General features: G+C 51.8%; 1 protein-coding gene across 2 annotated transcripts; it reads left to right on the top strand.

The window, feature by feature from the left end:
* Positions 1-1,490: 1,490 nt before the first annotated feature.
* On the top strand, positions 1,491-15,638 carry Cdr2l (cerebellar degeneration related protein 2 like). 2 transcript variants are annotated; one of them, XM_021212947.2, is made up of 5 exons: positions 1,491-1,945; positions 10,035-10,147; positions 10,397-10,545; positions 12,092-12,256; positions 12,657-15,638. In XM_021212947.2, exons 1-5 carry the CDS (start codon positions 1,867-1,869, stop codon positions 13,549-13,551), a joined length of 1,401 nt encoding a protein of 466 aa, XP_021068606.1. In that variant the 5' UTR covers positions 1,491-1,866; the 3' UTR covers positions 13,552-15,638. The 2 variants fall into 2 exon arrangements, with proteins under 2 accessions (XP_021068606.1, XP_021068607.1); XM_021212948.2 differs by having other exon boundaries at positions 12,660-15,638.
* The last annotated feature ends 2,096 nt before the right edge of the window (positions 15,639-17,734 follow it).

The following is a 17,734-nucleotide window of genomic DNA, read 5'->3' on the forward strand; positions in this document are numbered from 1 at the left end:
AAAAACCAAAAAAAGAAAAACAAAAAATGAGTTCTATTTCTATTTATTCTATATTTATGTGTATGAGTGTCTGCCTGCCTGTATCTACACCATATGTATGCCTTGTGCCCAAGGAGGTCAGAAGAGGTCCCCTGGAAGGAGTTAGAGGTGTTTCTGAACCACCATATGGATCTGAGGAATGAATTCCCAGATCTTCTACATGAGCAGTTGAGCCATCTCCAGCCCACGACTTAAGTTCTTTTTTTTTTTTTTAAAAAAAAAAGAATTGTTTATTATTTGTAAATATATTGTAGCTGTCTTCAGACACACCAGAAGAAGGCATTGGATCCCATGACAGATGGTTGTGAGCCATCATGTGGGTGCTGGGAATTGAACTCAGGACCTCTGGAAGAGCAGTCAGTGCTCCTAACCACTGAGCCATCTCTCCAGCCTAAGACTCAGGTTCTTAAAGGTAGGTGTGTGTGTGTGTGTGTGTGTGTGTGTGTGTGTGTGTGTGTGTTCACTCATGTGTGTTCATGTGTGCGTGGAGGGCAAAGGGCAACCTCCACGTGTTACTGAACAAGGAGCTGTGCACCTTTCTTTTTTTAAAACAAGGCCTTTCACTGGCCAAGTAGGCTAGGTTTACTGGCCACCACTGATCCATCTCTCCTGGCTCCCCAGCTCGCAGAGCCACACACTTTGCTTTTTTAAAAAAGCAAAACCAAACAAGACCTGGTAAGCACTTTTAATGTACTGAGCCACCTTCCCAACCCCCTTAAAGTAATGTTTAGCTTTGCTTAGTTTAGTTTACAGAAAAATTTCCACACTGTAGTCTGGCCAGGAACAAGCTGTGTTAAAGTCTGACCTAAGAACTCCCAACTCTGTTAATAGAGGAAGGAACCACTGTGCCTAGCTCTATCTAATCATTTGTGTGTGTGTTTTCTATGTGTGAGAGTTTATGTGATTACAAGTACCCACAGAAGCCAGAGGTGTTAGATTTTCCCTGGAGCTGACATTACAGGCTGTTGGGAGCTGCCTGTCGTAGGTCCCGGGACCGAACTCAAATCCTCAGCAAGAACTCTTGACCTCAAGTGTTCCAGCAGCCAAACCCCCATTCAAGGTTCTTAAAGATGTTTGTAATTTAATACCATTTTTTAAAAAGTTCCTGGAATATATCAGTGGGTCAGCACATTCTTCGCAGGTGAGGACCACTGTGGACATCAGACAGGCCCTTGCTCCCAGTAGAGCCAGAAAGACAGATAACAAGCAAGCAAAATAATTCCAGATGGACGTAAATAAAAGTCGGACGGACGTGGAGGAAAAGCAGGACGGACAGAGGGTTGATCCAGCAATTCCCGGACCCGGACACCAGGAAGGTCCTCGCCTTCGGGTCCCGCCCCTTATTTGCATACATCTTTTGATTGGTCTTCGGCGGCAGGTCCCACCCCGCAAAGCTGGCGGCCTGGGAAGCTGAAAGCGGGCCGGGCGGAGATGCAGCGGCGGCTCCGGGTGTCGCGGCGCGGGCCGGGTGGTGTGCGGACCGGAGGCGGGCAAGGGGTACCCGCCGCTGCATCCGCACTCTACTGACGCCCTAGCCCTGCAGGCGGTCCCGGGTGGTCCCAGCTGTCGTCCCACTTTGCAGCCCCCACCCCTCCGCCCTTTGTGCCGCCGGCGCCCCCAGTTCGGCGGGACCCGGGGAGCGCGGGAGCCAGAGGCCGCACTGGGCGCACGGCCGGTAGCGGATGGCGATCACGGGCGGCGGGCGCAGGGGCGCTGCAGCCCGAGCCCGCGACGTTGGAAGCCCCGGCCGCCTCCGCCGCATTGTCCCGGGCTGCGAGCCCAGGCCCTGAGCTGCCGCAGCGCCCGCCCACCGCCACCCGCGGGGCCATGCGGAGAGCCGCGGGGATGGAGGACTACTCCGCAGAGGAGGAGGAGTCCTGGTACGACCATCAGGACCTGGAGCAGGGTGAGCGCGTTGGGGAGGGAAACAGCGTGTGCCCCAAGACCCCTGGCCACTACTCCATTGTTGGGCGGTATCCCCTAGAAAAGGGCTAGGCTGGACCTGGTGAGCCCAGCGGAGCATGATGCGTCTTGAGAATGGGGATGTGGACCGAGAAGGGCGCTGCCCTGGAATATTCTGACGCTGGAGAGAGACTTGCAAAAGTGTCCAGTTGACAGGGCATCCATCGCCCTTCTCATTTTAGTAGTAGCAACTACTCGCGTGCCCCGGTAGGGTATTGTAGAGTACTAGGTGGAATGGAAGTCTTGGGGCCCACAGGGGATTCCTGGTACTGTTGCTAAGAATGCACTATATGTTGAGATAGGTCATTTCCCCAGGTCAACAGCACCTGTCCGGGCCAGAATTTCTGAGCTCTAAGACTCCCAGAAAGTTTCCCCAACTCTCTTCCCTCTGCCCAGAAAGTGGGTGGTGCATGCTCAGCCTACGAAGAAGCTGAAAGTCCCCAATCTGCCTTCCCGAGAGAGGCGTGCCCTGGCCCTTCCCTGCACGGGGCTTCCACCCAGTGGCCCAGGATGTGAAGGGGTCTTTTAGCAATTTCAGACTTTTTGCCAAATGAGATCCCTGGGTAAAGAGGGAGCCACTTCTGTGGCTCTCATGTAGAGAACGACTAGAAGGGGGTTAGAAGCTGGTGATGAGGTGGCTAAAATGACATCACTGAGAGGTGGAGCCGACCTGACAAGAAGGCCCGAGAGGGTCAGGGTCAAGGCCAAGGCCTGCTGGAGTAGTCAGGCCCCATCCTTCTCTCTGCTAGTTCTTACTGAAACCTTGAGGGTGAGGGTCACCTACATGCTCTGAGACATTAAAACACAAGCCTGGCACAGTGTGTGCCACGAAGGCCGGTCTCCATCCTTAGGGCCCAGAGCCCTGGTTTTGCCAGGATGGGAAACGTGCACTTGGATTCTGGAGCCTTTGTCTCCTGACCCACTTCTCCATGCAGCTGAGCTTCACCTGCAGATGAGGGGCTCCCTGTGCCTGTCAGTGAGTCAGAACCTTGGGAGAGCTCTGCAGGGCAGAGAGCGTTGGGCTAGGCATTGCTATGCAGCGAGCTTCCGTGACACCTCTTCTCTAGCCTGGCCACTACCCCCAAAACTTTTCTACTCTCTAAACACCTACTGGCCCCATGTGAGCCCCAGACATCAGCCTGAGACCTGGGCACAGTCACAGCCTGACCCTCTGGGCACACAAGGGCTGATGGGATAGGCCCGCTTGTATGCTGCTCTAAGTGTGAGTGATTACGGGATGGCTTCCTGGGAGAGGCTAGCGCAGAAGGAAAGATGAAAAGCTGATTTGTGGCGAAGATAGCCTCTAGGGGAGGCAGATGCTAATACCATGGCGGTCTTCTCATTTAGTTCCCGCACCCCTAATGAAGGCTTGGCACCATGCCCAGCCCAGATGTGGGAGGAAGAAGCCTTGCAGTAGGGGTGGGAGATGTTTGGCTTCTGCCAAGGGACAGGAACTGCCATTCCAGCAGGACTGATGAGCTCTGAGCACTCCCTGCTTTTTGGGTCCCGCTGATCAGGCCTGCAGCTCTGGTCATAGACAGAGCTCAGGAACTAGGGGGACAGAGCCGAGGATCCAGGATGGTACCCGGTAATGAAACGCGCTATGAAGAAAGAGGCCCTTCCTTCTGGAGGCTGTGCCAGAATCTAGGGATGGAATCTCTGTTCTCCAGATCCTGAATTCCAGTGGAGGAGACAGGAGACGGAAGTGGGAAGTTAAAGTAACCACTGTGTGACAGCCTAGTTCCCTCAGCAAAGAGCTCTGAAGGAGGGCACGCTGGGAGAAGGGATGTTTGTAACCAAGGCCTGGGGCCAAATGAAGGACAGGGAAGTAGGGGACAAAGGAAGTCTAGCCACGCAGCTCTGCATGCCAGGCCAGGAGAACTGGGCGATGGGGTGGAGCGTCTGCCAAAAGACAGTCATGTCAGAGGGCCCGTTTGTGTTCCACTGTGTACACAGTCCCCAAATTCTGTCCTTCCCATCTGCCCAGCCCCACAGAGTGATTTCTTCACCCACACATGGAGTATCCTCCCTGCCTGTTTGCCCTTACCCTGGGCCAAACCCTAACTTCACTCCCCAAAGAGATTATCCCCAGAGATCGTGTTTGGCTTTAATGTGGCTCTGTCCCAGAGGCAGGAGGTGGGGGGGGGGGGGGCTGGTCTTAGATTTGCCTCATTCCCTCCTCCACCCACTAACTTGAGCACCTATAAAAATAGTCAAAAGTCATGAATTAATTATAAGCACTGGCTCTTTCTTCGCCTTCCCCCTCCCCCACCTGTGACCACCTCTGTCCAGGCTGAAGGATGGCTGCTGAGTCAGATTATGCAAGCTGACCTCCCTTCCTGCCTAGCCTGACCTTGAGTCCTCCCCACCCTTGGGAATGCTGACTGGTAAGGAAAGGGGTGCCCTTCCTCCACCCGGCTCCTCCGCCCTGCTTACCCCCCAAAGGCCTTTCTGAGTTCTGACTCTTGGGCTCTGTGGGGCAGGGCTCCCAGATCCACCAGCTCATGTCTTCCACCTCAATCCATCCTGGCCTGATCCTTGTCCCTCTCCTGCCTCTCAGTCAGGAACCTGTCTTGCTTTACCATGAAGCCCAGCCAAATGGATGATTTTGGGGATGGGGGAGGGCTTCTTTGTTTTCTCTGGGGCATTGCCTTATAATAACCACTAAAGTCCCATGAAGGAAGCCCCCAGAGAGCCCCTAGGGCCTGGGGGCGTGGCAGCACAGACTCAGTACCTTCCCTGGCTTGGTTCAGAGCTGCTGGTTAATCGGACCGTAACAGGCTTGTTGTTGTTGCTCTATGCCCGAGCCTTGCTCAGTGAGCTTCCACATTTCCCAGCATCCAAGCCACCAGCTCCTGACCCTGGAATTGCCACTATCCTTCCGAAAGCTGCCTCCCCCAGAACTTAGTTCTTCTCAGTCCTTTGCTGTACAGCGTCAGACTTCACCCATCCTCCCTTCCGGCCTCTCTGACCAGCTTAGCTTGCAATAAGATCCAGTTTCCCTGAGATTCTCCTGCCTCCACCCCAAGCAGCGTCCGTCCATTCTGTCTTCTTTCCTCCGTCATCCTTGGATCACTAGGTGGCCAAGTCACATTTGCTGTCTTTGCAAGGCAGTCTTCGATGTCTTTCTGTTCATAGTGTGGCGTATCCCCGCACTAGGATCCCAGCCTATGAGCAGTAAGAACTCACACATCTCAGCTCTCGCCTGGAAGGAGGAGCCCAGTGCTGAAATTGTCCTTGACTTTTCCTTATTCCTCTGGCTTTGAATTCTGGCTGGGCTGCAGGGTCACCTAGGTATATGGTATATGATTACTTCCTAGACCTTCTAACAGTTCTGTGTGTTGTGTTTTATAAAAAGATAGAGAAGCCAGGGGTATGTTTGGTGAAGGTGCGGTATGATGTCGGGGAAGGGGGTGCCTCTGCGGGCCCATGCTGAGGCATCCCTTCCCACTGAGGGACCAGCCACACACGACAGTGTAGTATAGAATAGAGTTTATTCAGGGCATGGGGAGGGGAGTTGAGAAAGTAGTAGAGACAGAGAAAGGCAGAAAGAGAGTAGAGGAGTAGAGGCCGGCCATGAGAACCTGGGGGTGGAGGAGAGGGGGAAGAGGGGAAGGGAGCAGGGGCATGAGGAGAAGAGCAAGAGATTGAGGAGGGGGCAAGCAGCCCCTTTTATAGCAAGTCATGCACACCTGGCCGTTGTCAGGTAACTGGGGCGGAGCCTAGACGAAATGCCAACACCAAGACCTGAACCGGTTACGAAAGGGATGAGGTGAACATCACTATACTGTTACAGACCGAGAACACCGTGAGGTTCCCTCAAAGCCAGCCTCCCCTCCTGCCCCACCCTCACTGTGATTCCCCAGCACATGATATATCACAAGGCTGTCGTCATTCAATAATGGGAACATTGGGCTTCAAGCTTTGTACAACTTTGTAGACGCCTCCAGACTTTGGCCCAACGTATATAAGCTCATACGGCAAATGTCCTCAATTGCCTTACTAGGTTTATACGACGTGACTGGACCTTCGTCTTCATCGGGCAGGCTACTTGCCCCAGGCTATGGAGTTTGTAACTGATTTAGATTTGTTTCCTTCAGGAAAACTGTTTCTGTTCTAGGCATTGCCATTACAGTCTAGCTAGAGGGACTTGCTTCCCAGTGACATCAGGGCATGAAGCCCGTACCTCTGATTAATTCAGCTCTATTGGCCCCATTCTTGCTATTTTGAAACCTCACCTCTACTCTGAGCTTGTCTATATCCTGTACTTGGGAGGCAGAGGCAACGGGATTAGAGTGTTTAAAGGCATCCTTGCTTACACATCAAGGAAACCCTGGACCACATGAGACCCTACCTCAAAACAACAACAAAAGTCACTGGGGGCGTAGCTCAGTTGGTAGGGCGCCTGCCTAGCATGCAGGAAGTGCTGGGTTTGATTCCCCAACATAAAAGCAAATGCTGAGCCAGGCATGGTGGCACACGCCTTTAATCCCAGCACTCGGGAGGCAGAGGCAGGCGGATTTCTGAGTTCAAGGCCAGCCTGGTCTACAAAGTGAGATCCAGGGCAGCCAGGGCTATATGGAGAAACCCTGTCTTGAAAAACCAAAAAAAAAAAAAAAATCGCAGATGCTGTGGCACATCCCTACCTTGCCAGCTCTTAGGAGGTACTGGCAGAAGGATGAGAGAGTTCAAGGTTATCCTCAGCTACTTGCAAGTTTGAAGCCAACCTGAGCTACAGGATATTCTATCTTTAAAGAAAGAAAAAGAAATCGTATGCTTGTTCCTGATAAGTTCTAGGTGCAGTAGCTGATCGGGATGTTCTGCCCTATACCTATCCAATATCCCTGCTCCATAAGGGTCCAAGAGGAAGGCCTCACCGGGCCTATCTGCTGCACGGCAGAGAGTGTAGCCGAAACAACCACGTGTCTCAAACTTGCCGGAGGTTGTGGGGAGGAGAGGGGGCTGAGTGAGGGGGGACCAGAAAGCCCATCTGTCTTTGAGGGAAGGCAGAACTATCATTATGTGTAAAAATAACACCGTGTCTTATTGGCCCCAGAAGAGTTGCTCTTACAAATCTTGGTCCAGATTTACACCATCGTCCTGGAATGAAGGCTGGTGTAACAAACAGCCTCATAACGTTAAATAATAATAATAAATCTGAGCTTTCCTGCTCTGGGCGGAATGGACTGCATAGGCCCACTGTTTGCCCCACGAACCCTGTTTCTAGCAAAGTGTTCTCACAAAAGGTGAGATTTGCACTAAGGGTTTAATACAATGAGGTTAATCGTAGTTTGGCTTTTATTTTTCAGTCCTAGACACTGAGCCCAGACCCTCACACATGCCGGACAACCACACTACTGTTCCCGTCCCTGAACTGCGACCCCAGTCTTCTTTTACTGTTTGCTATTGGTGATTTTATCTTTTTTAAAAAAATATTTACTTACTTAATTTATGTATATAAGTACACCATTGCTCTCTTCAGACACACCAGAAGAGGGTATCAGATCCCATTGCAGATGGTTGTGAGCCACCATGTGGTTGCTGGAAATTGAACTCAGGACCTCTGGAAGAGGAGTCAGTGCTCTTAACCCCTGAGCCATCTCTCCAGCCCTGTTAGTGACTTTAAACAAAGATTATAAAATGTTGTGTATGAATGTGTTGCCCACATGTATGTATATGTGCCATGTGAGTGCCTAGTGCCAATAAAAGCAAGAAGAGAGCACTGGATCCCCTGGGACTAGGGCACCAACAGTTATGAGCTGCTGTGTAGGTGCTGGGAACCGAGCCCAGATCCTCTATAATGGCAGGAAGTGCTCTTAATCACTGAGCCAGCTCTCTAGCACTGCAGTGCTAAGTTTTTTGGTTTTGGTTTTGGTTGGTTGGGTTTTGTTTTGTTTTGTTTTGTTTTGTTTTGTTTTGTTTTGTTTTTGAGACAGGGTTTCTCTGTATAGCCCTGGCTGTCCTGAACTCATTCTGTAACCAGGTTGGCCTCAAATTCAGAGATCAACTTGCCTCTGCTTCCTGAGTGCTGGGATTAAAGGCGTAGGCCACCACCGCCCGGTTTTTAAGACAGGGTCTTATCCTATTAATCCTGACTGGACATGGAACTTGCTGCAATCCTGCCCCAGCCTCCCAACTGTTGGAGTTACATATGTGAGCTCTGAGGCTCCCATATTTTTTTTTTTCTTTTTTCTTTTGAGAAAGCACCTCTGGGTTGCCTGAACTGTCCTCAAACCTGTGGTCTGTCCTCTTGCCTCAGCCTCCTGAGTGGCTGGGGTCTTGGGTCTGTGGCACAGTTTGGTTGTTGTTTATTGTTGGTTTATTTGTTTTTAAGCAGGGTCTCGTGTAACTCAGGCTGGCCTTGAACAAACCGTATGTATCAAGGGCTGACCTTGAACTCCTGATCCCTCTGCCTGTACCTCAGTACTGGATTACAGGTGTGCACTTCCACACATGATTCCTGCTGGACACTGAATGTCGGGCTTCCTGCATGCTACACAAGTACTCTGCCTTAGTTCAGCCCCAGTCCTGGTGTGTCGGGGTTTTTAGTTGTTCTGGTTTTGCTTTTTTGTTTGTTTGTTTGTTTGTTTGTTTTTTGTTTGTTTGTTTGTTTTTTGAGAGAAAGAATCTCATGTAGCCTAGGCTGGCCTCAAACTCCTGATCCTCCTGCCTCGGTTTCCTCAGTTCTGGGGTTATAGACATGCACACCACAAGTGGCCCATTTTAATAGAGACACTCTAAACACCCAACAATGAGGATTATTTAGGGGCTGGAGAGATGGCTCAATGATTAAGAGCACTGACTGCTCTTCCAGAGGTCCTGAGTTCAACTCCCAGCAACCACATGGTGGCTCACAACCATCTGTAATGGGATCCGTTGCCCTATTTTGGTGTGTCTCAAGAAAGCTACAGGGTACTCACATATAATAAATAACTACATTTTTAGTTTTTAATTTTTAATACATTTTTTAAAATAAGATTATTTAGACAAAGGTGTTTAGAGCGTGAATACAATAGCGTTGTCTGCATCCACTAGTGTGTATATAGGTCTACCCACAGAAAGCTACCGGCACACCTCTAGGGGAAAAAGCAGATACAGACAGAATACAGCTCTGTTTGCCCAAAGCGTATTACATTGTGTGTGTGTTTGTGTGTGGTGTACATATATGTATGTGTATGTATGGCATATATGTGGCAGTCCAAGGACATCTTGTAGTTGATTCTGTTCTTCCACAATGAGAGTCCGGTTCAGCAGCAATTGTCTTTGCCCACTGAGCTATCTCACTGGTCCAGTTTTGGTTTTTTAGGGTGTGTGTGTGTGTGTGTGTGTGTGTATGTTGTGTGTTGTGTGTGCAAGTGTTCCATGAAAACTAGAAGAGGATGTTTGATCCCCTGAAACTAGAGTTTACAGACGGCTGCGAACATTGCCTACTGGAAACCAAACTGGTTCTCCGCAAGAACAGCCACGAGCTCCTCACTACGGAGCCAGCTCTCCAGATCCTCTGGTCTCAGTGCGTAGCCCTGGCTGTCCTCAGACTCACAGAGACCCACCTGCCTCTGCCTCCCATGTTCTGGGAATTGAGGCTCTGCACCACCACACCCAGCTCAACTAAGTTTTGAGTTTTGAGTGTTGACTTTCCACCCTTCTGCACTATCTGTTTTTGACATCAATCAGATCAACCGAGCTGGTTGGTAGCTCACGTCTACAATCTCAGCATTCAGGAAGCTGAAGCAGAAGGATCATGAGTTCCAGGGTAGCCTGAACTCTGTGATAAGATCTGGTCCAAGCAAAACCAAATCAGAGATGTGGAAGTGAGAAGGGAGCGAGCCTGGAGCTCTCGGGAAAGGCACTTCAGAAGGAAATGACAACAGGTTAAGCCCCTGGCTTCTGCCTCCCGCCTGCCTTCCAGGGCTTCTGAGAGTAGCCTGCATCCGGGTGCTGCTGAAGTCACCCAGGCCCCAGCCAGCCAGTGATGAATGCTAGGGCTTCTCTGACTTCCTCACTCTGTGCTTTTCGCCCTGTCCCCACCCCAGACTTGCACCTAGCCGCCGAGCTCGGGAAGACCCTGCTGGAGAGGAACAAGGAGCTGGAGGAGTCCCTGCAGCAGATGTACTCCACCAATGAGGAGCAGGTGCAGGAGATCGAGGTGAGGGGCCTCCGGCTCTGCCCTCTCCCATCTCCCAGGAGCCTCCAGCTTTGGCCTGTGTGTGCCTCTGTACAGCTTGTAACTTAACCCTCACAGTTCACCACCTGCCCACCCATCGCAGGCTACACTGTGGTCTTCAGCTCCTATACTTCTCAAAGCCAATTGGCCAAGGAGTGGTATGGGGACAGACAGTGGCATCTGTCCCCGTCGCATTGTAAAGCCTTAGTCCATCCTTCCCTCCTCCCCTAGTACTTGACCAAGCAGCTGGACACACTAAGGCTCGTGAACGAGCAGCACGCCAAAGTGTACGAGCAGCTGGACCTGACGGCCAGAGACCTGGAGCTGACCAACCAGAGGCTGGTGCTGGAGAGTAAGGCTGCCCAGCAGAAGATCCACGGGTAAGGGCCAGGATGGCAAGGGAGAGGCCCAGGGCGTTGCCTGTGGCTGGTGGGGGGGGGGACTCACACACTCCTAGAAGACAAGGCATAAGAGACTGGGGTGGCAATGAGGTCAAATGTGTGTGCTTAAACACTTATCCCACATCAACCACTCTTCTGTCCCCTGTCCATTTGTCCTTTCTTTTTGTTGTTGTTGTTGTTGTTTTTGTTTTTAGTTTTTCAAGACAAACTTTCTCTATGTAGATGAGCCTGGCCTCGAACTCACAGAGGTTCTCCTGCTTCTCCCTCCTGAATACTGGGATTAAAGGCATGAGCCACCAACCATACAGCCCTCTCATTTTAAGATTGTTTTTATTTTATATGTGTGGGTGTTTTGCCTGTGTGTATGCCTGTGCCAGGAGAGGGGATGGGATCCTCTGCAATTACAGTGACAAATGGTTGTGAGCCACCGTGTGGGCGCTGGGAACTAAACCCAGGTCCTCTGCAAGAACAAATGCTCCTAACCTCCAAGCCATCTCTCCAGCCCCCCACAACCCGTAGGTGAAACGTGCCCCACACTCCAGTAAACAACTTCCCACCTATGCTTACTCGCCAGTTATGCACCGGACCCAGTTTGAGGTACTAAGGATTCAGTGGCCATGACCTGCCCTCTGCGACCTCACAGCTGTGTCCCTGCGGTGGTAGCGACAGAGCTGTGTGCAAGGACCTGGGGTGCAGCTGGGAAAATGGCCCTGTGGCTTGCTGCATAGGCTTGAGAACCTGAGCTCAGACACCTTTGTAAAATGCAGGGCACAACGATGTGCATTCGGAACCCCAAACTGGGGAGGTGGGGACAGGCGCGTCCCACCCTAGCTGAATCAGCCATTCCTGGGTTCCAGCGGAAGCCTGTCTCAAAAAATCCAAGGCAGGTAGCTTGTTGAGGTGTGATGCCCAGAGTCGTCCTCTGGCCTCCACACACACCCGCACGCGTGTGAACATGCACACAGGTCCACAGATACAAAAGGATCGGAGCTGGCTGAGGAGGAATGGTTGGCTCAGCCTGGGCTGGACAGGAGAAGGGCAGGCCCTTGGATACAGCAGAACCGTCTCTGATTTTAACACCAGACAGCAAGCTCAAGGTTGTCTGTTTGTCCTTAACTCGATGGCCTTCATCTCTGAGATTCCTGAGCTGCAGTGAGGAGGCATCCCTAGCTCCTGAAGGCTCTCCACCTCGGGGGTGGAATGGGGGGGGGGAGTGTGTGTGATGAGACGGAGATGGCTAAGAGGTTAAGAGAGCTTGTTGATCTGGGCCCAGAGTTTGGTTCCCAGCACTCACAGTGAACAGCTTACAGCTCACAATCACCTAGTTTCAGTTCCAGGGTCTCCAACTCCACCTACATACACTCACGCACACACTCACACGCATGCACGCACCTAAAAATCAATCTTAACATTTGGTTGTGAGCCTAGCATTTAGTGACTGAACCATCTCTCCAGCCCTAACAATTTTTACAAAAAAAAAAAAAAAAAAAAAAAGTCTCCCATTCGTATCGTCATCCTCTTCCAGGCTGACGGAGACCATTGAGCGCTTGCAGTCCCAGGTGGAAGAGCTACAGGCCCAGGTGGAGCAACTTCGAGGCCTGGAGCAACTTCGGGTTCGCCGGGAAAAGCGGGAACGCAGGAGAACCATCCATACCTTCCCCTGCCTGAAGGAGCTGTGCACAAGTCCCCGGTAGGCAAGGGCCCTGGCGTGCCATCTTAGAGTCTCCTGAGAGAGCTGGCTGAGGGATGAAGGAGATGCATGGTGGACAGTGACTGGGAAGGAGGACCTTCTGACCTCGGAGGAGTTAAGCACTGTAGTTGTACAGGCGCGTGCGCCTAGAATGTGTGCTATACGGGAATGGATCCCCATCCTAGTTAGGAGAAAGAGATGAAGATCAAGGTGAGGCTGGAGATGTAGCTCAGTGAGAAACCTGCTTGTCCGACACTTCAGTGTGTCCTGGGTCAATCTGTATAGGTCGTCGTCCTGTCCTCGGACACACAGGGAGGGGGGATAGTTAGAGGGGTGGAGGGTGAGTGAGAAAAGCCAGTGTTTGACTACCTACTGCCGCCTGCCCCTCCCTTCCCCACAGCAGATGTGAGGATGCCTTCCGCCTACACAGTTCCTCTCTGGAGCTGGGTCCTCGGCCACTGGAGCAGGAAAACGAACGACTGCAGACCTTGGTTGGGGTGCTCCGTTCCCAGGTGAGCCAGGAGCGACAGCGCAAGGAGCGAGCGGAACGGGAGTACACCGTGGTGCTCCAGGAGTACACGGAGCTGGAGCGACAGCTGTGTGAGATGGAGGGCTGCCGCCTGCGCGTGCAGGAGCTGGAGGCCGAGTTGCTGGAGCTGCAGCAGATGAAGCAGGCCAAGACCTACCTGCTGGCCCGGGAGGAGCACCTGGCCGAGGCTCTGCTGGCACCGCTCACTCAGGCTCCTGAGGCCGATGACCCCCAGCCAGGCAGTGGAGATAATTCTAATGCCCAGGATGGTGTCTCCTCACCTGCAGCTTCCCCCAGCCACGCAGTGCGCAAGAGCTGCAGTGACACGGCGCTCAATGCCATAGTGGCCAAAGACCCAGCCAGCCGCCATGCTGGCAACCTCACCTTGCATGCCAACAGTGTGCGCAGGCGCGGTATGTCTATCCTGCGGGAGGTGGATGAGCAGTACCACGCGCTGCTGGAGAAATACGAGGAGCTACTGAGCAAGTGCCGGCAGCACGGCGCCGGGGTGCGGCACGCGGGGGTACAGACCTCACGGCCCATCTCCCGGGACAGCTCCTGGAGGGACCTACTGGGGGGCGAGGAGAGCCCAGGAGAGGGCAAGGCAGGTGAAAAGAGCCTAAGCCAGCACGTGGAGGCTGTGGATAAGCGGCTGGAGCAGAGCCAGCCGGAGTACAAGGCACTCTTCAAAGAGATCTTTGCCAGGATCCAGAAGACCAAGGCCGACATCAACGCCACCAAAGTCAAGACACACAGCAGCAAGTGACCCCTCTCTAGGCCTGCTGCCTCCCTCCACCACCCGACCAGAGGGGTCTCTCATGCCTGGCTGGCAGCCTCCTGGCAAGTGAGAAAGCCCTTTATGCAGCAATCCATCATAGCAGGTGGCTGGAGCATGCTCGAGGAGGCCTTTCTGATCTGGGGACACCGCATATTTCCTGCTGGTGGCTCTGCTCACTTGTTCTGCCTCCCTTGGCCACTTTGCTTCAGCTTGAAGGCACAGCTCAGTTTAAAAGCCAAACACACTCCCCACCCCGCCACTGCCACCCCCACCACTGTCCCTCGGGGCTTTTCAGCTCCCCCAGCCCTCGGCTTCTGGACCCCATGTCTCACCCTCAGATTGCCGCCGCCGGTCTTCTGCAAGCCTTTCTAGCTTTGCCCTCCAAAGTTTTTTTGTTGTTTTTTGTTTGTTTGTTTGTTTCTGAGAGATTTGCAATGCAAGGCCTCCTGAAGCCTTGTCACAACTGGAAACACTTGAAAGGGGACCTCAGAGCCAGTCGTTGCTGGTATCTGGGATCTCCCAGACCATTCACTGCTCCTTGCCAGTTATGACTGTCATTCCCTTCGCACCAGCTGTACCACTCCCAGAGGTCTGAGCAGGGCACAGATAGCTCCCACCTTGCAGAGCAGGAAGTTTAGCCAGGCTCGAGTGTAACCCCTCCAGCCCTGGCAAAGGGCTTCAGCTCACCACAGATCTGTAGCCAATCTGTATAGAGGAAGAGGGAACCCCACAACAGCCATCCACGGTTAGTGTCCCTTTCCTCTCAGAGCCAAGTCTCATTCCTGGCATTATCCTCTGGGCATGAAGCCTTCCAGGGGCCGGGATGGTAGGGAGTTTTGCCCTTCCCTCCCTCCCTCCCCGAGCCTGCGAACCACCTTTGCTTTCATTCCTTTCTCTGCGCCTGCCCCCATCTCAGGGACCATGATGTCTCATCCAGTCCTCTCTTCCTCAAGCCACCCAGGGACAGATCACATCTGCAGCCTTCAGAATGTCCTGTACGAGTGTCACCAACCCAGGTCCAAGTGTTCATGCCTGTCCTTCACCAGGGGACTGTAGGACCCTTACTTGTTTTGTTTGGTTGGGCTTTGATCTGTTTTTTTTGTTTTGTTTTGTTTTGTTTTTTTGAGACAGGGATTCTCTGTGCAGCCCTGGCTGTCCTGGAACTCACTCTGTGGACCAGGCTGACCTCCAACTCAGATCCTCCTGCCTCTGCCTCCCACGTGCTGGGATTAAAGGTGTGATCTACCACTGCCGGGCCCTCATGTTGCGTTGTGTTCTTAAGTTGAGGAAGAACGGTCCCCTTTTCCACCTTTCTACAGAATGCCTGCTCTTTACCTCCCACCTCTATGGGGATGACTTTTGAGGCCCCACCTGGGTCAGGGGTTCGATATTTTAGTCTAAAACTTCAGAAAGTCAAGCATCAGCTAAGACATGCCCAGGGCCCCAGCTTGCCCTCAGCAGCCCTTCAGGGCTTCTGGCTCCTTCTGCCACCCTTCTCAAGACTCTAGAAATCAAAGGAGCCATACAATCCAGCGTGAGGCAGTGACTGTGGCCTCAGTGCTGGGAGCCCAGTAGGAACCATCATGCCTTATCTCCTTCTAATGGGTAAAGGGGCTTTCTTATCAAGCATGTCTGACATCCCTTGGAGAGGCTACGCGGTTCCAGGTGGCACTGGGATGCCAGTTGGCAGCTGGATCCTTCTGTTCACACGACTTGGAGCCTTTTGTCCTTTGGGGCTGGGTACCTCCAGACCCTCTGTGTGTCCCTGTCAGCTGGGGATGGGGAGGACTTCAGGCCTGTTCACTTCCCCAGTTCTGTAGCAGCCGATCAGCGTCACCTTTGAAGTATACATGAGAGAAATATATTTACAAATGCTTTATTCTCTTCTTTAATAAAAAGTGCACCAGTATTCTAAAAGCACAAGTGGCCCTGGATCTATAGTTTCGCCTTCGAGTCTCACAGGCCCACTGCCCCCTGCCATGCGGCCCTGCGGATGACGGATGGCGGGTGTGTCCTTTGAGGTTGCTTTGCGCCCTGAAGTCTCAGCTTTCTTATGACTACTTACCTATGATTAGACAGCCTGCAATCAGCCCTCAGGAAAGTGTGTCTGTGGAGAGCCTGCTATGCCAAGCAGGTCAACAAAGCACAAAGGGTCTGGATCGCCCTAGAGTTTACTTTCTGGCTTGGGGAGAGTCCCCCAAAGCAACTACAAATAAAAGCAAGTAATCTAACCATGGGGGCAGGAAGGTGGAGCTATATCAGACAGAGCATTCATGATCAACAGTGACAGGATCTCATGGATGTTAAGCTAGACTCAAACTTGCTATGCGGTGAGTGCCCAGGGTGGCCTTGTGCTTCTGACCCTGCTGCCTTTACTTCCCAAATGCTGGGATTATAGGAATTTGCCACCATGTCCAGTTTCTCTGGTACTGGAGATTGAAGCCAGGGTTTTGTGCTTGTTAAACACTGTCACTAGACCACACCCTCAGCTTCTTCCTCCCCCTTTCCTCCTCCTCTTCCTTCTCCTTCTCCTTCTTTCTTCTTCAAGACATGGTTTCAGGGCTGAAGAGATGGCTCAGCAGTAAAGAGCACTTTTTGTTCTTGCGGAGTACCTGGGCTCGGTTGCCAGCACCCAGGTAAAGGATCTCAATGATCTGTAACTCCAGTTTCAGAGGATCCAGTGCCTTCTTCCGGTTTCTTCAGGCACCAGGCATGCACATGGTACCCATATATACATGCAGGCAAAACACTCATACACATTCAAAAACAACCAACCAAACAAATGAAAAACCCAGACAGGGTATCACTGTGTACACCAGGCTGGCCTGGAACTCAGAGATGCACTGGCCTTTGCTTCCCAAATGCTGGGATTAAAGGAGTGTCCCACTGTGCCCTGCCCCCACTTCTTATCTTAATCTGTGTAGATCGTAGATACAATATATGAGAAGACAGATTTTTAAAAAGTCATAGAGGGGTCCACAAAATGGCTCAACATGTAAAAATGACTCTTTGTCCTCTGACTTCTGCACCGGCTTTGGCTAAATGTAAAAAAAATAAATGTAAATTTTTTTAAGTCATAGAGGTCTGCTGTAAGATGGCTCAGCATGTCGTGATAACGTGAGTTTGGTCCTCAGAGTCCATGTATAGTAGGAAGGAGAGGAGCCCACTCCAGAAGTTGTCCTGACCTCCTTGTGTCCATGATTACAGGGGTGTGCATCCACACCAGGCCTTCACTTTCTTACTGCACTTAGGGTAGCCATGCCTTCCTGAAAACTTGAAGGACCCAGAACTCTTGGTCCCCACCCTTGTCCCTGGTCCTGACACTCCTAAGGTCTCGTTGTCCCCAGTCTTGGTTCTCAGCATCATCACACGGAACAAGAGATGCCTGTGACGATTCTTATCCAGTGTTCTTCATTATTATTATTATTATTATTATTATTATTATTATTAGATATTTTCTTCATTTACATTTCAAATGCTATCACAAAAGTCCCCTATACCTTCCCCCTGCCCTCCAGTGTTCCTTTATTGTTATTGAGAAATGATTTTTGCCAGGCATGGTGGCACATGCCTTTAGTCGGGGGCGGTGGGGCAGAGGCAGGCAGATCTCTTGTGAGTTCGAGGCCAGCCTGGTCTACAAAGTGAGTTCCAGAACAGCCAGAACTGTTCCACAGAGATATCTTGCCTTGAAGAATCCAGGAGGCGGGGTTTATTATGTGAAATAAGTGATATTTAGCCCCTCTGGCCTTACAGGAATCCGCTGGGGCTCCTGGGCTTCCACAGTGCTGGGAGTTTAGATGGATAGCTTACCACACTTGGCTCTGCCGTTGCTTTTCAATATCCTTCGCTTCAAACCTACTTTCACAGTTTTCACCTACGATTTTTTTTATGTGGAAAAACAAAAACAAAAACAAACAAAAAAAAAACCCCACATATTTAGAACTAGCCACCGGGGCTGAGTTTGGATCATCCCCGTTGTGCTGGCAACACCCAAAGTCCCATTAATCGGGAGCCAATTGAGCACATGCCCTCTTTTAGTCCAGCTGGAAGGAACCACACACAGCTTCCTCCAAGTCTGTTCAAGCTGGCACTTAACCCTGACTTCCGTGAGGCCCACCATCATGGCACTTCGGTCTTCTTCATGACTGACTGCATAGTCAGGGAGGCTGAG

The sequence above is a fragment of the Mus pahari genome, chromosome 14 (assembly GCF_900095145.1).
Source record: "Mus pahari chromosome 14, PAHARI_EIJ_v1.1, whole genome shotgun sequence".
NCBI classification, from domain to species: domain Eukaryota; kingdom Metazoa; phylum Chordata; class Mammalia; order Rodentia; family Muridae; genus Mus; species Mus pahari.

Bases quoted from the DNA above. Each gene is read 5' to 3' on its own strand.
- Cdr2l (XM_021212947.2), top strand. From the start codon at position 1,867: ATGCGGAGAGCCGCGGGGATGGAGGACTACTCCGCAGAGGAGGAGGAG. The intron at 10,546-12,091 runs GTAAGGGCCAGG...ATCCTCTTCCAG, and splicing joins GCCCAGCAGAAGATCCACGG to GCTGACGGAGACCATTGAGC. The intron at 12,257-12,656 runs GTAGGCAAGGGC...CCTTCCCCACAG, and splicing joins GAGCTGTGCACAAGTCCCCG to CAGATGTGAGGATGCCTTCC.